This window comes from Macaca nemestrina, chromosome 11 (genome assembly GCF_043159975.1).
Source record: "Macaca nemestrina isolate mMacNem1 chromosome 11, mMacNem.hap1, whole genome shotgun sequence".
NCBI classification, from domain to species: domain Eukaryota; kingdom Metazoa; phylum Chordata; class Mammalia; order Primates; family Cercopithecidae; genus Macaca; species Macaca nemestrina.
The window spans coordinates 105,204,294-105,231,264 of record NC_092135.1 but is presented as its reverse complement, the minus strand read 5'-3'; the positions used below and the strand labels follow the sequence as shown (position 1 = coordinate 105,231,264).

The 26,971-nt window shown below is 41.5% G+C and overlaps 1 protein-coding gene across 2 annotated transcripts in view; it reads left to right on the top strand.

The window, feature by feature from the left end:
- The window catches only part of LOC105468013 (KLF transcription factor 7), a 91,815-nt gene that overhangs the window by 15,912 nt on the left and 48,932 nt on the right, over nucleotides 1–26,971 (top strand). Inside the window, exon 2 of one of the 2 annotated variants that reach the window (XM_011717896.3) lies at nucleotides 25,981–26,409. In XM_011717896.3, the coding sequence (XP_011716198.1) occupies nucleotides 25,981–26,409 (429 nt within the window). Of the gene's footprint in view, nucleotides 1–25,980; nucleotides 26,612–26,971 lie in introns of both variants that reach the window. The other variant, XM_011717894.3, reaches the window with a different exon arrangement.

The following is a 26,971-nucleotide window of genomic DNA, read 5'->3' as shown; positions in this document are numbered from 1 at the left end:
TTTATTTGTTCCAATGGGGCTGTTACTTGTGCCTTAATTGTGGTACTTGGAAAAATTTCCTACTGGTTGTCTAAATGGGGACGTAAAACTTTGTAATTTATTTCGTGTGTATTCATGTGTGTTTGCTTTAAACTAAATTTTCCAAAGTAAATTTAGTCTGTGGAATACAGTATTGTGTAACTATTGGATAGATATAATATGCTTCTCTTTGTTTTTTAAAATACATTCTTAACAATTATATTTTACCACTCATGAAACAATCATGTGCATTTGTGTGTGTGTGTATGTGTGTGTGGTTCGGGGGGAGGGTGGCGGTGGTATTCAGGGATGAAGGAAGTCTGGGTTTTGGGTAAAACTGAGAATTCTGGGGACTCTTTGCTTCTGAAAGTGGACGTCTGTGTGGCTACAGTGACTCATTAACAATACACTGTCACATGTTGTTAGATAAGAAGAAGATGGGGACTTACCTGGATAGGAAGTCCTGGACTTACCTATATGTCTACTTCCATGGAAATCTGCTAGTTTATGGCACACTGGGGTCAGAATGACAGAGCAGTATGTTGCTCTCAGAGATGCAGAGTCTTGTCCCAGCCCAGGATAAAGTTGGTAGAAGGTAACTGCAGCTCAGAGGGAAGGTTGAACTCAGACCTGAGGACCACATTGACTGGTTGGCCAAGCCCCTGTGAACTCTTCAAATGAGTATGTTGAGATTTTCGTCCTGCTTAAGACAGGTGCTGTACTGACAAGGATTGGGGAGCCCAGGTGTCAGGTACAAAGCTGCGCTATCATACTGCCTTACCTAGAGTACTGGTTGAAATGAAGCCATATCTGCAGCTCTGTCTGTGAGAGGCTCTCCCGATGTCTTCCTGTTGCCAGTAACTGTGGCAGGAGTGCCTTGTCAACAGTGGACAGCGCCACCGCTGAGCAGAGTGTGAGCACAGGAGTCAGCCGGGATGGATCATCAGAGATTTCTTGGACTACTAACAGTGCTGCCGGTAGAGCAGATATGGGCAAGCCTGGGGTATGGGCCCAGGAGGCCCCTTTCTCTTTGTTAGTCTGGCACCCCTGCTGAACCTCAGCAGTGATAAGTGCTAGAAAAATGTACGGCTAGTCTAGAAGACAAAATCAGAGCCTCCTGGAAAGAGAGTGACAGCTCTGAGTGGGGGTGTTGCTTTTAACAGATTTTTAATTTTTTCTCCTCAGAAAATTATTGAAGACTCTTCTCCAAAAAGAACACATACCAGTTTCTTCTTATTGACTATGAAATCAACATGACTGGGTGGGACTGGGGAAAAGACAGATTTATCAGTCCCTAATAGCTGATGGAAACTGTATCCTTTAGGTAGAACACAGAGTTGGGTGTAAGGCGACATTCCTTTGTTTTTGTTGTCTTGAACAAAAGGAAGGACAATAGAGGACACGCGCTGGATATATCATATATCAAGGGCACCAAGAATTTAGAGAATGGGGAATCAAGTGAGGGTGGAGGGGTGATAGGAGATCCCTACCCCCAAAGCAGACATTGGCAAAGGAAAATTCAGAGAGCAGGAGTCATAAAGATGGCCCCTGGGAGTCAGGCTGGTAATATCAGTGAGTGAGGCAGGCACAGTATAAGGCACTAGAGAGTGGTGGGAACTATGGTGACATAGAAAGTATAGACCCTATCTGAAGGGGCAGCTGCCATTCAGCTCCAGCCAAATACTGCTCAAAAGAGTTGCAGAACATGTTGCCAGATCTTTTGTTTTTTTTTTCAAGAGAAGCTAGAAATCTGAATTTTTATATGTCAAAAAACCATTGTGGGCTGATCTGATCACTAGGCTACCAGGATTTTATCTCATTACTATCTTTTGGGTTAAGTAGCTTTGTCTTTATACATCCATTCAAAGCAAAAGCTTGCTTGTAGAATGACCATGGGAAGCAGTACTGCACGGTGGCTTGGGAGGAGTCTCTCTTGCTGTGCCTGACTAGGTAGACCCTAGGTCAAGTCAAGTGGGTCCCTGAAGCTCACAGCTTCCATTTTCCCTGGCCCCAGACTTCCATGAGTAAGTGAAGGTGAAGAGGGACAGGAATGTCAGCCTCTCGACCAACCTCTGTAGGGATTTGTTGGGACATACCTTTGGCTCCAACTTGCACGTGAGAAATTAAATTCTGGGGTCAGGAATGTGACAAAACACTTGAGTATGCAGCTGGATTTTTGCCACCAAGATGATTTGCAGGGAAGTGTTGCCATAAAATGCTTGAGATCATGAATTGGGCAGACTCCCCATCTGGAGAGCCATACCTTTCTCTGTGAAATTAAATATTTATATACTTTTAAGGTTTACTTTTGATTTTTAAAAAGCGGATAGAAGCTTACTCCACTATTAAAGAAAATGCTTCAGATCAAGTGGTAACATTCCAAGTTCACTACAGTTAGCTTTATTGGAAAACATGGTTTTATTTTTTAAAGAAAATCAAACACATCCTAAAATATTTCAAGAACTGGCTGATGTTACGACTTTGGTCAGCAGAACCCATCGAAGCAACCAAGGCCCCGGGCTGGTGTTAGTATCCAGCATATCGTGTTATACAGGAGCTTCGCCAGCTTCTCCCAATGGCGCCATCTCATGTAGCTATACTAAGGCGTATTTTATTTTGAGGCACTTTCTCGGAGGGAATTGGATGGGTGTGGTAGTAAGAACACCTAGAAAAGAGGGGTGAAACCTTTATGGGGCCAGGGGAGCCATGGCAGAGGGTGGAGTGGGGGATAGAAGCCTCCAGACTCCTCCGCCCCAGCCACTCTGCACCTGGGGCCTTTCAGCTGTTAAAGTGAAAAGCCAATTATCTTCTGTAAATGAGGAAAAAAAGAAGGAATAAAAGTGTCTATTATGTATGCTGATATGCATAACACTTCAAATAAAAGGATATATAAGCACTTGACAAGTTGAGGGAGAAGGAGGGGAGAGTGCTGGGGGCAAAGAAAGGCAGATTTTTACTTTTTATACCTTTTCTGTTCTGTTTCAATGTTTTTGACCTTCATATATGATCATTGCTTTTACTTTTTTTAAGAGCAATTTGGGTGACGGCATGGTGGACCACTTATGTTATCCTGTGTTTCTGTTTTTTTGAAATTTTATTTGTTAACTGAAAAAATAGCAGGCATCTTAAGAGGACCAATAATTTGGACCACTAACCACTGTCTGTAATTACAGTACAATTGCTGTTCTTTTAATGGGAGCAACAAATTTGCCACACTTCACCCCTCTCTTAACCTATTTGAGAAGATAGGTATAGGAACCAGACAGAGGTCAAATATCAGCTTTATTATTAATGAAACTGGATTTATACCCAATTGGCAGGTACGGTCTCAATCTAGCTTCCCCGTACTTACCCTGTGCTCAACGCCTTCTAGCCCATGGGCTGACTCATACCACAGGAAAGTATATGTTGCATAGAATAGCAGGTTGCCAGGAATCTCCATGCCCTACCTGTCCTATCTGGGCATCAGTGGGGCATTCATGTTCCGGCCCCAAGCTGCTTCCCCCAGGGAAGAGGGCAGAGTAAAGCCCTCCAGGAAAGAGGCCGGATGAGAGATGAATGAGCCATGCACTGTTTTCTCTTCTGTTTTTCTGGGTTGTTTTCTTCTTTTTGTTTTTTCTTCCAATGTTACCACTTTCTCTCTTGAGCAGGAATAAGTAAAAGGAAGAAAGGAAGTCCAGAAGCCTTACTTCCCGGATATCCTGGAAAAGATTTACTTGTGGGAGTGGAGACCCCCAAGGGAAACACAGGACAACAGAAAGGGTCCCCTAAGGAGAATGGAGACTGAGAGAAGAGGGAATATTCCAGAGGAGGCAAAGGGGAGGGTCCAGTAAAGCAAGGGAAAGCGGTTGGGTGCAGAAAGCAAGACGGGAAGCAGCAGTGACAACTTTACATTGGTCTGACTCAGGGGAAGGGGGCAAGGCCATGTTGCTCCAGGCCTTGGTACTTGAAGAGCACAGGCCAGAAAGTGACTGGGAGTGGTCAGGGGAGGGGAGTGATCCAAGAAATGCTTAATTCTAGTGTGTCTTGAATTTCCCCAAAGTCGCCTGCAAGAGAAAATGGAGAGAATGTGAGGAATATAGATGGTAACCTCAATGGAAGGATGGGTGATATATATAAAGAGATGAGAACAGGAGAATCTCAGAGACACTCTGGCTGCATAGAGGACTTTGTCCTTTATGTATTCACCTGTCCACTTGCCTGTTGGTCACTTTATATCAGAATGTTATTTACTTGTAGTCCTGCAGTTGACTGGCCCTTGCTGGAGCAGGGTCCATCACCCATCAGCAAGGAATGAAGACATTAGAATGGTCACACTCGTTCATAATAAACCATTGCAACTCTTGAGAAGTAAGTAGAGAATACTTAATTTCATCGCTGTAATTTATTTCTTTTTGGTGATTGTTTTGGTTCTCTTTCTTTAATTCATTCACTTAATTTCTCTACCCTTCTCCTTCCTTTCCTCATTCTTATCTCTTTCTTCCTTTCCTGGGGTCCTTCTGTGTGCCATGCACTGTGCTAGGTGCTGAGGATGCAGTGGTGAACCTGACATTGCCCCTGCTCTTGTGGAGCATAAAGTCTAGAGATGGACCTGGAAGATAAATAGGCACAGAAGTTTACATTGTGATTGGGAAATAAGGGAAAGATTAGGGTGCCAGGAAAGAATATTTGTTAGTGACATTCACAGTCACATCTGACATAATCAAGGAATATTTCTACTCATCTTCCCAAAAACGTTCTTCTCAAACTTTTTCCTGGAAGTTTACAGTTACCACTCAAAAGGAATCTAAAATGGAACAGACATTTGAGAACACTTACAACTTTCAGACACCTGTATTTCATTTATGATTAGTCTCTTTTTGGATTTTACAACTTCCCATCCGTGTGTCTACCTGTAATTTTCATCTTGCTAAGCAAAAATGTTGTCATACTTTATATAGTAGGCATATTGATAGTGTTGAATAGATGTATTATTGTTTAAAGGTTCATTACAAGAAACCCTCAACTTCTTTCTTAGTATATTTGTAGTATTTCTTCCATTGGAAAAAAATGAGTGAAGTAAAGAATAGGAAAAGTTATTGGGTCTTTCCATGTTACATATTAGATCATGTCAAATAAGAGATTTTGACTGAGCCTGCCAGTAAGGCCTTAATGATATGTTACTGCACAATGTTTCATAACAAAGTCTGTGTGTGTGTAAGCAGCAGGGTAGTTATGTTCATCAGTGGTGGCAATTTGTTTTTATAATATAGATATGATGAGAGTTCCATTTCTTAAGTTCTGCCCCAGAACTGACTGGTGAGTTGTCATTGTACCTGTTGAGAGATGTAAATCGTATCAGTAAATACTTCAGGCTGCATTTGTCTGATTCTGGCTTGGGATGTGGCTAAAGGGGAAAAAACCTTTCTGGGAAGCGTGATGCTTCTTTAACAGCAAATGGATTGAACTGATACAAGTCTGATGTGCAGCAGAGGGTACTTAACCTTCTATCTAGACTCAAACGCCAGAATTGGAGAAGCTGAAGCCAACCACGACTTCATAAAGATAAAACATTTACTTGATCTGCATGACTGGAGGAAGGATTTGGGGATTAAGATGTCTTTGAAAACTTAGTTGATTTACCTTTAATGTCAGCAGATTTGCTGCCCTGCAATGACAGATACGGAAGCTGCTTGGGGATGGTGGCAGGATGACCGAAAGACCAGCGCAAATCTTCAAAGAAAGGGGAAGACTGAGCCAACCTGTGTTCATTGGGTGTCATTGGAGTTGGTGATACTGACTTGGTGATAGAGGCAGCTGGCTTGGGTCATAGGACCTATGAGAGGGAAACAGTGACCCAGCTGGGTGGCAGTCCTAGGCAAATCAGAAGGAACACAAGGATAGGGTTGGTGGTGTCATTTCCATGAAGTAGAGCTATTATTTCGTTCTGGTGAAAAAATTTGGAAGTGTTCATTTGGGTACTTGTCAGTAACCCAAGAAAACAGAGTGAAAAATGATTGACAGTGGATGCTTTAAAATTTGTGACTGCAGATGAAGGAGCCCCCCATTTGCATGACACATTTGAAACTTCTGCCTTAGGTTAGCCCCTTGACATGACTTTTCACTCGCTGGCATTTTGGAAGTCTATACCAAACGACAGCTCTCTGCCATCCAGCCTTTGCTCAGTCTAGCTATGCTTACCCGCCTCCCGCCACTGTGACAACTCCTAGAGCAGGGCCAGGGATTTTATGGGAGCCTCTCTACATTGTGTTCATCTGTTGCGCTTACACAGCAGTTGCCTCCCTTGAGTTAAGACTCTAATGAAGCATCCTTTCCCCTGGAGCCAGCCTGCCCCTCTCCTGGCCTCTCTCTCTCCACCAAGGCAGAGAGCAAAGCCCTCTCTTATGATATTGCAGAGTTAATAATGCTGCTCTATTGGTTTTGTGAGCCTCGCAGTCACAGGGGGAATATGTGGGGGATGGGCCCCAAGCTGGAAGTGTGCCTCCTCTAACTCTCTTTCCGGCTCCAAAGCTTTTGTTTTGAATCTGGAAGCTTCAGACCAGGGCTGGATTTCCAAAGGTCAAACGTGCCTGCACATTTTGTCCTTAATGAGTGAGCCTTGCCCTGGAGCCCTCACTGAAGGCGCCTGCGTTGAATCTGCGTAGTAGCCACAGAAGCAGTAGCTCCACAGCCAAATCCATTTGCCTGATATGCCACCCTTGAGAGAGCCTCCACGAGCCACTGAGGGTTACTAGCCAGGAGAATGTGGCCATAAATGCATGTCTGCAGGAATGGGTGAGGTTTCCTCTTTGCTTAGAAAGCCAGAAAAACATCAACAGAGAGAGGCTACAAAGCAGAAAAACATACCCAAGCCCTGAACCTTCAGTTCCCTCAACTGACAAAATATTTGAGGGTTTTACATAAAAACATTTTAACTTTTTTTTTTTTTTTTTTGGTAAGTGGAGGGATTTTTTTTTTTCATGTCATTTCTTCCTTTTGTTCCTCTTCCTTGTTTTCTGGTCCTCCTCCTTCTCCTTTTACTTTAAACCTTACGTGTGAAGATCAACTGATCTCTGAGGAACTGACGTGTCTTGTATTTGATGATGAATTTCTTAACTCATTGTTGATCTTGCTTCAGCTACTAGGCAACTCAGAGATGAGTTGAATTCTGTGCTTGATCCAGTGGCATTGTATTTTAGCTAACATTTTTTTTGGTAGTATTTATTTCCATCTTTTTGGGTTTTGTCCTCATTTTGATTTATGTTTTTGTTATGTTGTTTTTTAAATTGGGAGTATCAATCTGAAAAATAAAATGCCTTGAATGATTTCTTTGACATTTAGGTACAGGAATATCACTGGGCAACATAAATACGGCTACTGGGTTTCACTAGTATCTTTTGAGCTCTTTAATCTTTCCCTGAGTTATCACGGAAGATCTAGAGAAACAGCTACTGCCTTTTAGAAGTGCATTGGCAAAGCTTAACCCAGAGCAAACCACCAGTGTAATTGTCAGCCAAAAATAGAAGACATTTTTTAGGCCCGAGGGGGTGCGTTTCTTGCTGCTCAGTAACGCGTACCCCATGCATCGGAACCCTAGACTGCTCATCCTTTTCCAGACACACAGTGGAACTTTCACCTCTCTACACCCTTGCTCACACTGTGTGCACTTTTTAGAATGTCATTGCTGCCTTTCTCTGCTTGGCAAAAGTTCACTCATTTGCCAAGGTCTGTTCCAAATGTGACTTCTTCACAAGGCCTTCACTGACCTCTGCAGGGAGAGTGACTGGGTTCCTTCTTTGTGTTGCCGTACCATTTTATTCAGCCTAGTTCTTAGTCGCCTGTGCTGTGTTATCTTGAATTGCATGTATTTCTATCCCTCTCTTCCTATGATACCATGAGCGCCTTGTAGGCAGGTATTGAGCTCTGGAATCCCTTGAAGTCTCCAGCACAGTGTCCTATATAAAGTGGAAGCTCAGTAAATAATTGTTGAATTAATTTGAAAGAAGTGCAAGATAACAGACCCTGCCCCTGAAAGGCCATCAGAGTTCAAACAGGTGTCACCTGTTTATCTTAGCAGCGCTTTTTCTCCCTCGGCATTATCTTACTGGGCAAAATCTACCAATCTCCCAGTCACCTCAGAGAAGGGCATGCAATGAAAAATAATAGTAGCTCCTAATCAAGATTTTTAAAGAATTCATTGAAGAAGTATTTATTGAGCAGCTATTGATTATGCTCAAAAGAAGTTTAAAGCTTGGTGCCAGACCTCAAGGCTCATTGGATTTGTCAGAGCTCTTGCCTCTTCCTGCTTGACATTTCTTGGTGCCTTCTCTACAGATCTCTCATTCTTGTGACAAGATTGTTATTGAGAGCAGGAATTCCAGCCGAGTACTGCAGGGCAGGAGGAGCTGAGCGGGGCCGAATGAAAGTGCAGTTCATCATTATTTCCTTCAGCTGGGTCTGTCCTCAAATAAGGGATTTCTTAGGGAAACTCTGTGGGACATGAGGCTTAAGGTTCTCCAGCTGGTAACTACCCTAAGAGACAGTTACACCATAATTTGGATCCACAGGTAAGAAAGAACTGCCCAAATATGCCTCTGGTTTTTTTTTTTTCTTTTACCTCTTCTTTCATTTGGAATAGAAGGTTCAAACTGGCAGCTGTGGGCCCTTTGCTTGTCTTACGCACTCTAACTTTTTAATATAAGTTGCCAACATTTAAACAATTGGGGAGATTTCACATAAACCTCAAATGATTTGGGCTTCCTTTAAAAACACTTGCCAACTCTGGCTGTTTTCCATATGATACCGATGAACTGGTGCTATGTAGCAACTTCCCGTTTTAGATGGCATGTGCCATCCAGTTTACCACAGTCCCCGCCCCTCCCTATTGTCATATTCCTTGACTGTTTCACTAATGTATGTTATGCTCCTGGCCCCTGAATGTGTTTGAATTTGATTCCTAACCTAGATTTATCGGAAGATGTGTTACCTTTTAGAGGAAAGCATCCTCAGAAATAGCATCTATCTACTGCAGCACCCTAAGGACAAGTACGTGGTCTTGTATCATGGGACCTTGTCTAGGAGACTGAGCAGAAACTGCAGTCCAGAGTCTGAAATTGAGATACCCGGAGGATGGCACTGCTATAAGCAGAGGGATCAGAGTAGGGAATTCCATTTTCGTCATACCCTGATTCCGTCAACAAACAAGATTTGGTCATGAGAAGTTTATTATATTCACAGAGAATTTTCATACCATTGGCAAGGATATATATATATAGAGAGAGAGAGAGTCCATTTTATATATCTATATATCTGATTCGTTTTACTAATACGTTTGGTTTCTTGATGAAGAAACTGGAGACTGAAGATGAGATGACTTGAGGAAATGCATAGAGCTAATTACGTAGAAGGGGCTGGTAGAAGTCATCCTGACTTTTGTCTGTGTTCTCTCCATGACTCCACATTGTCTTTTATTTTACATACATATAAAAAGTCTCAGTGTTGAAGGATTTGGTGTCCAAGACTGATCAGGTACCCCTTACAATGAGATACTTAGTTGTCTGCTTTTAACAAAGATGGTCTTCTACCACCATACATTTCTGAATCACAGTTGTCTTCCTTACCCATTGACCCACCCTTCTTTTTAGTCTGTTACTAACAGTTGATTATAGACACAACCACTTTAATGTTTAGGCTCCATGTAGGGAGCAGGGCCAAGTGTAAATTGTGCCCTTGAGGTGATCTGCTTCCCAGAGTTCGATGATCCTCTTGGTTAGAGACGTGTTACTGATGGGAGCAGCTACTGGCATCCAGGATTTTAATACAAGAATGAGATGCTTACTGTTCATCTGTTTTCCATTGCTCCTATTTTTCCTCCTCTTGTTGCTTCTATTTCTTACATGCTTTTTTTTTCCTCACTGCATTTTCTATTTTGAACAAAAGGGATGGGTGATTGATAATACTGGTGTTGGAAAATGCATTAGTCTCTAAGGACTGGGAGAAAAATGTTGACTTACTTAGTCCAATTTGTATATTCATATTTATTAAAATTAGAAAATGCTTTTTAAAATGTTGGATAGCAGGTTCAAATCCCCCCTTTAAAAATTATATAAATTTGAGTTTCTGTGTATTTGGTATTAATCCAATAACCAAAATAAGGTCTTCAGTAAATTGTGTTTATAAGTTTTCTCAATTCAAATCTTAAAAAAATGGGCCGGATGCGGTGGCTTACACTTGTAATTCCAGCACTTTGGGAGGCCGAGGTGGGCAGATCACGAGGTCAAGAGATCAAGACCATCCTGGCCAACAAGGTGAAACCCCACATCTACTAAAAATACAAAAATTAGCTGGGTGTGGTGGCATGCACCTGTACTCCCAGGCATTCGGAAGGCTGAGGCAGGAGAATCACTTGAACCTGGGAGGCAGAGGTTGCAGTGAGCCGATATCGCTCCACTGCACTCCAGCCTGATGACAGAGCGAGACTCTGTCTCAAAAAAAGAAAAAAAAAATCTTAAAAAATGATTTTAATTCTCTTTTCCTCTCAATGACTACACTTGATGTTGACAGGTTGAAATGTCTGAAATCCCATTTGCTTTTAACAGTTCAACCAAGACATGCAATGAGCAGAGAAAACTCGGAAGTTGCATAATTAAGGGTGTTGTCAAAACTGAGACCACTTGCCCCAGTCTCACTTAGAGAAATGTAGTTGAAAAGCTTATGAAATGAAGTTTGGGATCTGGTGGTTTCCAACTTGAGAAGATCCAAAATATTCATTAGGAATCCTTATTTTTCCAAGGTACTAAGAGATAATGGTTTGTTGGATTTTTAAAATGTTTTGAGATCCTTGGTGGAAAGTTCAGGGTTGGACCAGAAAAAAACCCTAATTGTTAGTGGCCAAGAAACTCTTCATTCTGTTTCTGGTCTTTTTGGTAGTATGGTTACAGAACAGTGAAAAACTCAGTTTTCTTTACTAAGTTAGGTTCCCCATAAATAGAATGGGGATTTTAATCTTTGCTGCCTATTATAGTCTCACAGGGGGGACTCCAAGGTTACAAGATTACAAGGTAAGTATTGACAAGCATTTTCAGATGCTTTTCACAAAAGAATTCTCTGTAAAAGAAAAAAGAAATATATGTCATTTCATATGGAATGGATTGGAAGAATCCCAGTTTCACCTGGGTGTTAGAGTTGTTATAACTTTGTTCCTGTTTCTGTCAGCCTGTTTTCTAGAGAAAATGGAAGGTTTCTACAGGTCTCTGATTCAGTACATTGTGGGCTGAAAGCTCAGGGTGTGCTTTTAAAACAGTGAGGCTAAAGCATCCCCTACCTTAGCAAAAATGATCCTTTCATTCACATAGTTGTTAGCAAATCCTGATAGTGTAGATGCCATTTTCATTTTCTTTTCCGAAAAAGCACACACAAGGAAGAACTCAAGTTATTGAAGATCAAGCCAAATAAATGACCAAATTTCATGGCAATCACAGACACAGACACAAACATCAAAATATCTCCTTAATTAAGGCAGCGGCTCTGCTGGGGCCTACATTCCAGGATTCTCAGCAGAGAAAACATGTTTTCTTTATAGGGGAGTTTTATTAGCAGCAGTGTTCCGGTATGTGGTTCAGGTTAATTAATGATGTAGTCATACTGGTGTCTTGCCATGAGTTTTATTCTGGTAACTGGGGCACTAGGAAATCGTATTGGCATATCTTGTCATGCCAAAAAAGAATTCTTAATTTGGACCATTAAAATACATTTCCATGGGATCTGTCAACAAGGTAGTTTAAGAATTCTTAATGTGGATACTGCCTTAGACTAAGAATAAACTCATCATTAACTGTAAGTAGCAGATGCAATGGTTTCAATGAATATATGCTATTCTTAAATATTTTTTTGGCTGAGATGATTGAGACCTCAAAGACCCAGACCACCCACAAGCTCTGGTGGAGTTGACCTTCATTGTATGAGAAGATTTGTACCAAGGACCACCTTTTTCCCAGGAGAGTTTTTATTAATTTTAAATCATGATGGTGTTTTAAAACTTAATTTGTGTTGTGCATATGTAGCAACCTTCCTTGGAGGTTGAAACAACAAAGCAACTGGATTGGAAATTAGATTTTTCCCCTTATGCTGCTAATGTAGCTCTTGATCCACTGGGATTTCCCCTTTGCATGGGCTGATGATTTCTTTGAAACTATATGGAAATTGGTTCAGACAGGAACAAAGGGGAGAGGGGATGGCAGTGATGATTCAAATTAGTGTCTCTTCTTCAATGAGAGTCTGGTGTGCCTTAAAGTGCATGTCATTCGGTATCAGTCAAGCCACCTAAGGTTAAGTGAGGTGCCAGAGCTACTGGAATCCAAACTTCAGGGTCTCAGCACTGGATTTTTCCCTGTCATGTTGGGTTGAATTGTTAATTTGAAATCTGCAACATTGTAATGGGGTTCAGAATTGGACTAAGCACAATTTTACTTTTCTTTACATGATAGAACATCAACTCTTCCTCTCTCCCTCATCTTTCCCCAGCCAGCATGGGAAGGATTCCTGTTGCCTGACATAATGAATAAGAAAAAGAACAGCTTTGTGACTCTGGGGACAGCAAAAGATTTAGAGAGAAAGGCATCCAAAATACATTAAATAGAATGTATTTTAAATACACTTCACTGACAGTGGCACACTATGCGCTCATGTGCTTGCACACATACACTCACACTCATAGGAGCCCTGTACTGCTTATATGCCATATTTCCATCCTCCACTCTTGCCTAGTTCAAACTCCATACCCTCGTAACTGGATTTTGGCTCACTTCCAGGTTCAGTTTTCGAGGGTTCTGTATCTGCGAAATAATGATCCTGAAATAAATAGCACTTCTCAGTAAAGATACCTTTCCATGTAAAATTCTTAAAGGGCGTGGAAGGGAAGGAAAAGCTTCTGTGTTTAGGAACTTATGGCAAAGACACCAGGATGGGCCCACATAGGAATTTTGAAGGACCTCACCTGTGTAAGTGGCATGTGGGGCTTACAGAAAACATAAGTCCTTGCCAACTGCTGGGTTTGAATGGACCTCTTCATTTAAGGGCCTTTCATGTAAAGACTGATAGAAGTGGGGCTGCTAATGTCAGGGAATGAATTTCTGTGACCCTCAAGTGCTTCGAGACCAGTGGCTGGAGTTGCCTTTCTCAGGGAGATCCTGTTAGGTGATAGAAATGGGAATAAAGTGGGTTGAGCCTCTCTCTTTGATCTGTTCCCCCAGGATACCAGTTAATAAGGAGTCATCTTGCAGGTGAGGAGAGGGGAGGGGTGGGTTTTGTTCATGTTAGTGAATGCATGATGCAATATGGACTGCTGAGGAGAAAAGCCCTCTTTGTGTCTATTTGAAATGGGCAGCCACGAGCACCCATAGCTGACCTCTCCACCCTGAAAACAGGCTCCGTTTGGCTTCTGTCTGGTGAGTTCGTATCAGCAAGTGCCTTCTTAGTGCAAAAACTCAAACTGAGGAGAAATGATGAGGGAGCCTTTTGACCTAATAAGGTGAGCATTTTAGGATAGCTTTTCTGGCTGGAGACACCAGCTCACGTGTTCCCTGGAATTCCAGGATTGATTAGTGGCTTCATTGGTTCATTGATTGATTCAACTAGTATGTTTTGGATGTCTTTTCCAGGCCCTGTGCTGGGTGCTGGGGATTCACTGGTACGTAGACTAAATCCCTGTTCTCCTGAAACATCCATGCTAGTAGGGACAGATAAATGATAAACATGCAAGCAAATAATTTAGACCTTTCTAGGACTTGGTAAGTACTAAAAAGCAAATAAAATGAGGTAGTATGATGAAGAATGAATGGGCTGTTTGGGCTAGTTTCTCTAGGCAGGTCAAAGAAGAATTCTCTGAGTAGGTGACAATGAAGCTAAGACATAATCGATTAAAAGGAAACAGGTGTGCAGTGACCTGGGCAGTCTGCGTTCTCGGATGTGGACGGAGTTACTAGGGCTCTGAGAGAGGGATGAACTGGGGGCATTTGTGCGAGAAGTGTCATGTCTGAAGGGGAGAAGGGGAGGATTAGAGGAGAGTAAGGTCAGATCATGTAGGATCTGGTTTCCCGTGGTAAGGAACTGAGAGTGACAACAGGCCACTGAAGGATTATCAGCAAGAAGTTTGAGCCAGAAGGAGTCTTTGAGAGTGTGGTTCATCCATTTTTCAGGGAAGGAAGTGAATTCTCTACTCAGATTCAGTAGTTTGCTGGAAAGGGGAGGGGTGGTGTGCGAAAGGGAGGCACTGAACCTGGTTCCCAGGCCAGAGTTCTTTTCACCAATAAAACATGACAGTTGAAAATAGCGTTTTGTTCACTCGTCTTAATTGCTTCTCTTCCTGGTGGTTTCTGGAGGCCAGAGGAGAAAAGAGGAAGTGGCAGAGGGAGAGGGCATTCTCCAGGGCAAGGAGACAGCTTTTACTTCCCACACAGGTGCATACTTTCAGGGCTACCCTGTGAACCTAGATTGGCCTCTCCGTTCAGAAATCCAGATCTGTCCCAGACAGTAAGCATTTACTTTTTTTTTTTTTTCCAAATGAAAAACGTTAGAGACAAGTAAATAACACCTATAGTTAAATCTGAAAATACTGACGTGTTTTACCAGAAATGTTGGTAATAAACTCATACACACTGCTTCTGATGTTCCTTTGGTGAAGAAGGAAGAATTTCTGGCTTTTGTGATACTCTTGAATCTCTTCCTACCTAGGATTGTGATCACTGTTGACTTTCACTTCGATTGTTTGTTTGGGAGTTGATTCAATTATTCATTCATTCATTCATTTGACAAATGCTTGAAGCAGGCTGCAAGTCAGGCACAGGTCTGGTATCTTTGAGGAGTCACATTCTCGTGAAGTTTACATTTTAGATGCTGTGAGGCTTGTATCCATGGTGAAGCAGGAAATTAAACCTTCATAGCATCCTGTAAACATGGATTATTGAGTGTCTTAGGGCTTTTATTAAAGGCCATGAGGTCCCTGTCAGAGGAGGTTTCTTCCAGGTTCTTCACTTTCTTTCAGGTTCTCCAAACTCTTTTTTTTTTTTTTTTTTTTAACCACCCAGTGACAGCAGAGCTATGTATCAGTTCCTCTGAACTTGTTCTGAATGAGCCTTTCTCACTGTTCAGTCTTCACTCTCCTATTACTGTTTCGCTTCATCATAGAATTCCAGATTAGCAGGCCCCTAGAAGTTCAGCTGGTAGATGAGAAAACAGCCCATTGAAGTTAAAGTCACCCAGCTAGTCAGGGTTGATCTTCCCAACTCAGAGTCCCCTGCTTACTTAAACTTTTATATCCAACAGGTTTACTTCACCTGGATACTTATTTGGTATTTTTTATTTTCCATCTCCATGCCCTCAATAGGTTTCTTTATATCTTTGGAAGTGTATATATTTGGAAGTGTAATGAAAACACTAGTTATTGAATAGCTACAACATACAGAGTGTGCATGCCAGGCCCTTCCAAGTACTTGGCAAATATCAATGGATTGAACTCCTACAATGCTCCTGCGTTGTAGGTACTACTATTACCCCACTTTACAGGTGAGGAAACTGAGGCACAGAGGGGTTAATTAACTTCTCCCAGGGGGATTGAGCTAGTACGTAGTGTAACGTGATACTGGACCCAGGCAGTCTGGCTCCAGGGCCAATGCTTGGGCCCCTGTTCTTCTGCCTCTCAGTGTGCAAATGGCCAGTCTGTTTCTTTCACTGGGGTGAGCAGCACTTGGCACACCCACACAGCCACCTTAAACATTGTGGGAAATCAAGTCCAGGTATCTCAAGTAAAAGTACAACAACCATCCATGTCAGGAAAAACAGCTTAGGGCTTGACTTCATTATGTTTTTGGCTGCCATTTTATGCATTCTGAGTAGAACATACTTTCCTCCTAGTGCCCCCACCTTGCCTTTAACATTCCACAGTGGAAGTTCCTTAAAGTTCTCCGTTTTGAAAGCATCCTCTATGATTACCAGTCACTAAATTGCATCTGCCACTGAGGCCCCAGTGGGCTTTGAACCTGTTTTTCTTGGGAAATTCAAGCTGCCAGGGAGAGAAAGAACATTGTACACATGTGCAGCTGTGCTTTGGAGTACAAGAAGTAATCGTATGTGTCTGTGTGTTTTTATGGGGGTAGGGGAAGGGTATATTAATTAACCCAACTGAGAAGGAGATAACTGTGTTCCAGGAGGGAGCCAATGAAATGAGTTTGCTTTAAAAAAAAAAAAAATCCCAGTAGCCTGAGTCAGCCTGTGCAAGTGATTTGGGAGAGGAAGGGGAGATGATGTAACTGGTTCGGCATGTTCCCATCTTGGCCACTGAGTGTAAAGGGGCCCAGGGAGTTTGAGGAGGGTGTGTGAGTGTGTGTGCAAAGTTAACGGGAGCGGGTGGGGGTGCATAAGAGCGGGCTGTAAAACAGGATTAATAATCCCTTGTCAGACCTTTCCCTGTTACTGTGTTTTTCAGTAATTTTGGTTTGAATGAGGGCTCTCTAGCCAATTAATGTTTATTTGTTTCCTTTGGCAAGATACATTGGGGGAAGGAATGAGATTGGTGAGTTTAAAATTTTTGTTTTGTTGTTGCATTTTGGAAGAAGAGGCGAGTAATGTGAGTTTGGGTTTTCAATGATGGCTCCCCCCCTCCCCCTCTTAAGAGGCAGGAGGCAAGACATGGCCAGCTGGTGCCTTGAACTGACACAGGTGCAGAGGCTGTAGGGGGTGGGGAGCCAAGAATAATTACAGGTTTCTGAAGCATCAGGCCCTGCCTGACACAAGCGCTCGTCAAGAAAACTGCTCTTTATGGAAAATTAATGGGAAGCTGAAAAAGCGACAGGGCCATTGTTGTTCTTGGGAAGCCATCACTCTTTTGAAAAGAGGCCTCCTTCCAAGTCCGTGGGCTCTTGATGAACTGGTTAGAGTCCTCTCCTTTCAGAGCAGGGACCGACTAGTTGCCATTGTCATGGGCTGTGATGGGTTTTTCCCATTGGAGTGTCTCTCCTGCATTTTCTCATTCTTAAATCTCACTTTCAGTCCAGATCTAGCCCTTTGCACTTACCAGTAGTATGAATAGGATTATTTTTTATTGACTCTTTGAGGTGTGAATTTCATTTTGTCCGTGGAAGTGTAATGACCCAAGCAGGGCCATCTAATGCAACTTGCTTTCAATCTATATGTGACAAATGGGATTTCCACCAGTGTGTGCCAACCTGAATAGGGGCCTGGTTGGGAGATGAGGGCACAGGAGATGAGGGGATAGCATACAGAAGCATCTTCTAGGCCCCAGCTCTGCATGAGCAGTGTTGTCTCTTTACTACTCAGAAGCTGGAATTTAGGTATAGTCCAGTGGCCAAGTAATAGTGAGCAGCTCTTCTAAAGGGCTGCCTGCAACTGTGGATAGAGGCCCGGCCAGTAGACTCCCAGTCAGTGTGTCCTGCAGAGTAACATCTGGAAAAACAACTCTAAACCAAGTTAGAGAAGCCTCTCTGCATGGGCCATCATGTCCCTAGTGGTTGCATTGAATTTTGAGGATCACAGACATTATGAATGAGGAAAGTGCATTTCCAAGTTGTTGGCAGTGTAGGGGAACCCAGTGCCTTCCTTCAAAGGGTGTGAGGCCTGGGCCACAGCTACCAGCTCTGCCCAGGTTATGTGACTTGAAAGTTCACTTTGACAGTTAATTTAGATTTGAGTTGTTTTGGGAATTTCTTTTATGCACTGCAACTAAGGAATCCTTGGAAGATGAAAGGGGTATTTGAGGCTGCTTTGCATCATGTGCCTGGGGAAAGTAATTTCAAAGACATCACCCTCTCCCCAGGCCTTTAATCTTGTCTCCTTTCTCCCCTTCACCACCCACCTCCCCAAGGAAACATATACAAACAATTATTTTCTTTGTTTGTTGAAAATAGGAGAAGAGAAATACAGAAGAGGTTTTGATAGAAATTTTTCAACTTTCGTGTTTGTTTAGAATTAAATTAGTTTTCATAGCATTGTCTCTCAAAATTTACAGATTACCAGAGGGAAATATATAACTTGGTTTCAGCTCCAGCAACCAGTCGATGTGAGAAAGTCAAAAGCAATGCAGTCTTAGCATTTGTCGTAGTCCCCTGGTTATTTCATGGAGTTCAGCAATCCTGACAGTAATGTGTAATACTATTGTACCTCTGGGGTGTGCTATTGATGTGGGTTTTCTTTTAAGCTAATAGCTAAAAAAAATGCAGTAAGATTTTCACTCATACTGTCTACTTGATTATCCACATTTTCTAGGCAAAATTCATTCTCTCCTAATATTTCCTGGTCATGAAAGTCAAGAAAAAGTGAACATGTGCTTAATATCTTGTTAGGAATCACTTTCTAGGTCTCACAAGGTGGATTCTTGCACTGGTTTATTTATCCTTTCTGCCATGAGGTAGATTCAGTGTTACCGCCTTCTTCCTCAAGCCTGTTTACAATGTTGAAACCCAGAAAGGTGGGCAACAAGGTTCAGGTGCTTGGAATCTGAGCATCTCTGATGGACTTCCTGGGTTTATTAAGCATAGTACATCTTTCTCCTCCTCCAACTTCTGACAAAAATGGACCAGATCTCCCTGGCCATGCTTCCCACATCCTTTCCTGTCTTTCAATTCTGACTTAATTTTGAAAGCCTAGGAATGTGTCAGAATCATTACATCATATCATTCTTTGAAGAGAAAGAGAGTCACAAAGTTGCCATCAATATCAGTCTTTGCAATCCAGATTTTCAGGTTGGTTTCTGGAGTCAGAGAATCTGTCTTTTTTGCTGAAAAGTGATATGTAAACACATCTAATAAGTTAGAAAAGAATGAGTATTTTAAAAGGTGGCTTGAAGAAAGAAGCCCACATTTCCCTCCTAACAGTAGCTTGTTTTGTGTCACTCTGAATTTCCATTCTGGGATGTTTGAAGATTTCAAAGCACAAAAACGCTAATTGAACTTTGGGATCCTCCCAGGAGAAAGGCAAGGGGTTTGTTTCTTTCTTTACTTCAAACTCTTTGGGGACTGTGACACCATGGTTAATACCACATGACAAAAACCACACAATAAATGTCAGAAAGGGGCTCCCGTGGGCAGCCAAGTGTAGTTTACCTGCTTGTGCGATTACTTGGGTGAACATTCTTTCTAGGAACCAAAGTCCATCCCTTCTTCACCAGAAGCATCATCCTCCTCACCACCACCATCATCATCATTCAGGTCCAGATCTGGTCTCAGAGGGAGCATGACTTTGCAAGTTTCCACATGGTGGAAAGCTGCAGTTTCCCATGCTTTTGTATCTGCATTATCTCCCCAATTTGTTTAATCTCTTTGTACTTTTAACTCTTGGCCCTTTTAGGCGAGATAGGTGGAATGATTGAGATTAAGGGCAGCTGGCTAAAGGACCACAAATGACTGAAAATTGATTAGAAACATTGAGTGTAGTTGGTGGCCTTTTATTTCATTGACTCTGTACCAGAAAAAGTCATTAGAAAATTGCAATTTCTTTGTTTCTTTAAATTTGTTTTACTTACTAACTTGAGTGTACATGGATCCAGAGACTCTCAATAATTACCCAAAGTGGCACAGTTATTGGGTAGTAGCAAAAATATTATACTAATGGTTTTGTCTTATGTTCAAATTAAAAGACACAAATAAAAACTAGAACCTTTTACGTTCCAGATAATTTGTTTGAAAAGTGATGGCAGTGAAGAGCCTGGACTACAGTCTGCCCCAACTAAACATGATTGTAGTTATAGTGGTTGCAATGGATGGGAGTTGTGAGACGATGCTAGCTCCTTTTTTCAGAAAGTTCTAACTCTTACAACTCTCCATCACTTCAAACACAGACATATCTGCCATGTGAGAAAACAGAAGTAGAGGTTTAGCTCTAACCACTTAACTTTACTGTTTAGTAACATATGGTATAAGAAATGTCATTGCTCTTAAAATCATGATCTTAATAAACCAGACATCCCACCAATCTGTGGACTCTAAGATTTATTTTGGAAATACTGTTTAATTGTCTAGGATTGAAGAGGGGTGTCTTTCAACACTTGATAGCGTATTTTCTTGACTCCATTTTTTCCTAGATTGGGCTCCCTGAAGGGGATAGACTTTATGTTGAACTTGGAATGAAAGAACGATGAGTGGGAGGGAAGGTGAAAGGAAGATTGTTTCAAGCATATGGGCATGGGAAAGTAAGGACAAGAAGAACAGGTGAAGGAAACCCTTTAAGTAGGGGTTTTAGGGGAAATAGTCAAAGTGACAGGAGATGTTTGCAATCCTGACCAGCAACTTTCACATAATTGATGATGAGATAAAGACAGGTTGAACAGAAGCCATTTGGTAACCTTGGCATCATGCCCATATATGACCAAGTGTCTTCTATTTTTCTCAAGGCTGTGAAAGTAACTACCTCTTGCCAGCAGCAGAGAGATTTTGATAAACTTAATATGTGCCACAAAACTTGAGTTATCCTGTTTTCTTTCAACTTCTGTCTCTGGAAACTTTTGCCTCTGAGCAACAAAAATGAATAATGATGATAGTGGATTACAATCCATAGAATAAAATAAAAATGAATTCATACTGATACAAACAAATGATTGAATAAACAAATGGAGAGGAAAAGTCAGGTCCTCGTAAGAAAATTATCATAGATGTAGTAGGCAGTAATAGGTTTAAAGTCTATTATTTTCTAACTAGGTCTTGGATTATTACTTTTAATAAGTATGTTGCAACAAGTAAGAAGGCTATGAAAAGCAAGAAGAGAGTATTTAAAAAGGTTTAAAGATGATCATTTCAACACGAATTTCAGGTGATGTTTATTAGGAAGCTAGGCGAAGCCATGCATTTCAAAGTTGAGATATCAAGAGAGTCTTCACAAAGCTCATCTGTGACTCATCAATATAGAGGAAAATCACTTTGCACTCAGGAACATTTTCTTCCCATTGCTGACTGTAATGAATTTTTTAGGGGTTGGGGGTTGATCCAGTAGCTCAAGCCTCAAGTTGTATGGTTAGGTCAGGCTGAGGGAAGCCTTGTACCTCCAAGGTGAGTGCCAGACAGGCATAATTTATGTCATTAAACTGACATCTGCTGACGTAGATTTGGAGTTTGCTGGCAAGAGTATCATTCAAACAGAGTAAATCTCTGGTTCTGGTGGAAAAACATTTGAACTCTATATCCAAATTTACAGTTTAGGGACACTTTTAGCCTGCTGATGGTTTTCGTCTCTCTCTCTGTGTTTTTTGAAGTTAGTTTAGACTTACAGAAACGTTGCAGAAATAGTACGTAGAGTTACCAAATATGGTTTGTCCAGCTTCCCCTAATGTTATGCAGCCATAGTTCAATTATAAGAACCAGGAAGCTATCATTGATATAATACCATTAACTAATCTATACATTTCCGTTGAATTATATTATTTTTTTCACCAGTCCTTTTTACTGGTTCAGGATCCAGACCAGGATCCATTGCATTTAGTTGCCATATCTCCTCATTCTCCTCCAGTCTGTGACAGCTTCTCAGTCTTTCTTTGTTCTTTGTGACCCAACACTTAAAGAATAACTGGCTATTTCCTTTGTAGAATAGTCCTCAATTTAAATTTGTCTGTTTTCTTGTGATTAGATTGAGGTTATCCATTTTGACAGGAATATCATAGAATAATATTGTACCCTTGTCAGCATATCATATCAGGGGTACACGTGATCAGTATTACTTGTTCCTTGTTCTGCTAACTTTGATCATATGGCTAGAGTGGTTTCTTCCAGGTTTCTCCACTGTAAAGTTATTATTTTTATCTTTGTAATTAATAAATATTTTGTTGGGTGGATACTTTGAGACAAGGCAGATACCTTGTTTCTCATCATACATCTGTCTACTGGTTTTAGCATCCATTGATAATTCTTACTTGTAATCATTATTACCTTGCTGTTTGCCTAATGGTGATTTTCTATTTCCATCATTCCTTCTGTGTTTTTGAATCATAATTTTCCTGTAATGAGGAACTGACCCTTTCCTTCCATCTTTTAATTTATTCAGTTATTTATTTATTTATTTATTTTCAGTTATTTATATCAGTATGGATTCAGGGATATTTATTTTATGAATTATAACCTAATATTTTTCATTTGGGCATTGAGAACTCCTTTAAGTTGGCTTCTGAGTCTTTCTGACATGACTTCATCACTTTATGAGCACGTCCTCATATTTTGGTACCACAATGATATTCTAGGCTCAACTTTTATTTTCATTGTTCCAGCCCTTCAAACGACTATTTATCTAGGGAGTCCTGGTTCCCTTTATTAGGTAATGATATTTAGAAACCAAGATCCCTGGGCTAAGTGTGCTCATTGCTGCTGGGGTTGATCTTTGCCTGTAGCCTCTTTCAGTGGATGGAGTTAGGAAATATATATATGTATACTCTCACATACATATACACATTTATTTCTCTATATATGTATATGTGTATATATTAAAATCCATGAGGAAATACTAATACCTCAATTCCCATTAAACATCATGGCCTTTTTTTTTTTTTTTGTCATAGAATTTTGCTCTGTTGCCCAGGCTGGAGTACAGTGGTGCAATCTTGGCTCACTGCAACCTCCATCTCATGGGTTCAAGTGATTCTTCTGCCTCAGTCTCCTGAGTAGCTGGGATTACAGGTGCACGCCACCCCACCTGGCTAATTTTTTGTATATTTAGTAGAGGTGGGGTTTCATTATATTGGCCAGGCTGGTTTCAAACTCCTGACCTCAATTGATCCATTTGCCTCGACCTCGTAAAGCGTTAGGATTACAGGCGTGAGCCAGTGTGCCCGGCCTATCATGGACATTTCTTATGAGAGTTCTCATAATCATTTACAAACAATGTTGGAAATAAATGTTCTCATTGACTTGGAAATAATCTAATAATAGAATCCTCCTTGACCTTAACATTTTAATCTCCATTACTCGTGATGAGAAAAGTTTTTAACCACCTCACCCTGGTTTCCAATTGACAAAATCTTCCCCTCTACCTAAACTTCATCTCCAGCAGATATAAGAAGTGTATTTCCTAAGACAGCAGTCATTTCATAATGATTTGACAGGGCTGTCCAGTACATCCCGATGGGTACTTACGCTTCTTCAATTTTCAGAAGGAATAAGAATGCCCTGTATTAGGATTGCAAGTTATAGCCACTCTGAAGTGGTCCAGATTTTTCCACATTTTAGTGATCAGGTGTCTCTCCATCTTTACATCATAAATACGACTCATACTCCTGCAATTCACACCAGGGCATACTGGATAAGTTACTTAATCCTCCCAGAAGAGTGTGTAAATTTATTTAGAATATCTCAGCCCCACAGAACTCTGAATATGAAGAGATCTGAACCTTCTAATAGTCACAATTTCTTAGTGACTTTTCCATCTTTGAGCTGGATAGTCTGTAAAGAAATGGATACAAAAACTCTATGCACAGGCAGTGATGATTGAGTATGTAAAAGTCATTGTAGAGGAGGTAGGGAACTACTTCAAGGACATCTGACACCCCATGAGTCAATGGTTTTTTCTTTTTGTTGTTTTTGGGGTTTTTTTTTGTAGAAACAGGGGCTTGCTGTCTTGCCCAAAGGGCTGGAGTGCAGTGGTATGACCGTAGCTCACTGCAACCTTGAACTCCTGGGTTTAAGTGATTCTCCCACTTCAGCCATCTGAGTAGCTGGGACAATAGGTACAAGCCATTATGCCCGGCTACTTTTCTTTTAGTTTTTGTGGAGACAGGGTCTTGGTATGTTACCCAGGCATCCTGATTTTTACCTAAAACATATCTGTGTCTCAAAGATCTGGTACTGCTGTTTAGGCAAAGCTCAAGAACCTTTGCAGTTGTATTCCCAGAGATACGTATTAGTGTCATTTCTAAGATTTCCTCCTCAGCATGGTACAGGGTAGGGTTTCAAAGATGGCTTTTGAAGAGTAGAAGAGGTATAATGATCAAAGTAATAGTATGAAGTGGGCTTTGTCTTTGACAGACATTATGTACCTGTTAGGTACCAGGCACTGTGCTTGATAGGTGATAATTCATAAAGGGAAGAAGAAATTTAAGGGAGATTTCAGGAGTAGAATCTTATAATTCAGAAATGAATTGAATGGAGCCAAGACTGAGGGCTTCAATATTGGAGAAATGTAAGTGATAATTTCTAGCAATGAGATGGAATACAGAAGGGGAAACTTTTGAGAAGTGGAGTTCAGAAAAGAAGCAAGTGAGGATAATTCATATTTCTAGACCGGAGAAGGTCATCATATTGGTTTCGAACATAGAGTAGTGGGAAGCTACTGAGTCAGAGCTATTATTTAATCAATAAGCAAAACAGAATCAAAACTTCCTTGTCCACTAAGCTTTCCTTGGTTAGTACTACATTACTGTAGAGTATAGAATTAGGTGTCCACTCAGCCCCTAAGAACTTAACACATTTTATACTATTTTTGGTATCATATTTTTATGTGAATTTATGTAATTTTTAACTTGTGATTGTTCATTCTATACCTGCATCACACGGATCTACTGCTGTATCTTCTCCCTCTACCACATACAAAGCCTTGTACCTTGCTGTGAGCACAGTAGTTGAATGAACACTTGTGACATGAGTGCTGAATGAAGATTGAAACCATTCATTAGTTCTTACCATTGAAAATCAACAGTGAGACCCAAAGCTGATTCACAGTTAAAAATCTGATTTTCTTATTCAGTAATGCAGAGTTTTACCAGAAGTGTGATTAAAAACCAGTCTTTTGAAATGTCACCAAAATAAAATCCTTGACAGATACAACACTACTAGGTATATCATTAAAATATATTCTTAATATAATAAATGCCTAGAATCAGAACATTGGTTGAAAACATAGGAGCTTTACGGGGGCAGTAAATTTGGAGCTAGTCACATTTTAAATTTGCCATCGGTGGTTCTTTGTTGAATCCAGAAGATAGAGCCAATTGAGCTGATAGTGCAAGTTAGCAACGTAGTTTTATACAAGATTCTGGAATTTTAGGATTTTTGAGTGAGGAGGGCATTAGAATACAAACTTCTTAAATATCTACTTTTGCCATAAAAGCACTCCCCCATCTTACAAAAACTTATGAGTGCCATGGATGAAGATTTGTTGAAACTAAACTTTTTGGTTCTTCTCCCCTGTTTCTTTACCAGGTGAAAATTTTATGTTGAAATATATTGGGTCCTATCTTTAAGTGGTCTGAATAGCTATGTTTGAATGTATTTTTATCATGTAGTCAGAGACACTAAACCATTGAAATGGGATTTATGCCCCTTGCCACAAAGTATATAGCATTGTATTTTAAATGACTTGCTATAAACAACAAGGGTTTTGTCTTGTGCCTCAAAAGTTTTATGGTAGACATTCTTTAGAACAATATTCTTTCCTGCTGGTTATGGAATCCATCCCCAAGGCAGGGCTTGCTGTTGATTGATTGTTACTGAGGTCACCTCTTAGTTTGAGTGAACATGGCTTGTTCTTCAGAGCAAGTGGGAAAACTGACTGACTTGTGCGATGTGCTCAAGTCTATTTTGAATAATGAAGTTGGACTCTGGGAAGTCTTATCTTAGTATGAAAACCTTATCTGTTTCTATTTGCTTCTTGCTTGCCTGAGAATTTCTAGAGGGGGAATTGGAGCGTCTTACCTTCTGAATTGGATTGAGGGGCAAGAGATCATCATTTGTTGTTCTCTGGAATCTCGAAGGTATGAGATAGTCCTTCTGAGGCTCTTGTTCTTCTTCAGCTAGAGTAATTTAAATCATGTGATGTGACCCTTATGAACCCTTCAGAGGTATTCAGAGAATAAATAACAAGGTCAGACCTTCTCCTAAAGTGTTTCTGATATAAGCCATGAAACCAATCTCTCTGCACTTTCCCCTCTGCCTGTCAACGTGTGGCCTCATGGTGTTCTGTGCCTCTGATGGTTGTTTCTCTCCCTCGTTCTTCCTCTCGCAGACATGCCTTGAATTGGAACGCTACCTGCAGACGGAGCCCAGGAGGATCTCGGAGACCTTTGGTGAGGACTTGGACTGTTTCCTCCACGCTTCCCCTCCCCCGTGCATTGAGGAAAGCTTCCGTCGCTTAGACCCCCTGCTGCTCCCCGTGGAAGCGGCCATCTGTGAGAAGAGCTCAGCAGTGGACATCTTGCTCTCTCGGGACAAGTTGCTATCTGAGACCTGCCTCAGCCTCCAGCCGGCCAGCTCTTCTCTAGACAGCTACACAGCCGTCAACCAGGCCCAGCTCAACGCAGTGACCTCATTAACGCCCCCATCGTCCCCTGAGCTCAGCCGCCATCTGGTCAAAACCTCACAAACTCTCTCTGCCGTGGATGGCACGGTGACGTTGAAACTGGTGGCCAAGAAGGCTGCTCTCAGCTCCGTAAAGGTGGGAGGGGTCGCAACAGCTGCAGCAGCCGTGACGGCTGCCGGGGCCGTTAAGAGTGGACAGAGCGACAGTGACCAAGGAGGGCTAGGGGCTGAAGCATGTCCCGAAAACAAGAAGAGGGTTCACCGCTGTCAGTTTAACGGGTGCCGGAAAGTTTATACAAAAAGCTCCCACTTAAAGGCCCACCAGAGGACTCACACAGGTAGTGGTACAAGTTGGCCGCACGTGGTTTCTTCTCCTTTCCCCTCCTGTAGCCTCCTCATGTGGGAGGGCTCCTCTTTGTTCTGAGGAGTGGCATCCCTGCTGATGAGGAGGTGATAGACAGGCAGGAGGGCCCAGGTAGGGACAAAGAATGACTCACTTGTTACCTTAAGATCTCAAGATGTCCCAAGCACAGGACATGGGTTTGTCCCTACAGTGCCAACCACAGCATAGAATCACGCAGTTCTGAGGATGGCTGAAGGGGGCCCTGGCAGTGACTCGTAGCTGTTTGTGACACAGACACTTGTCGCTTTCCTGACACTTTGCATTGTTTTGCGAGTGTAGCTCCACAGTTTTGATC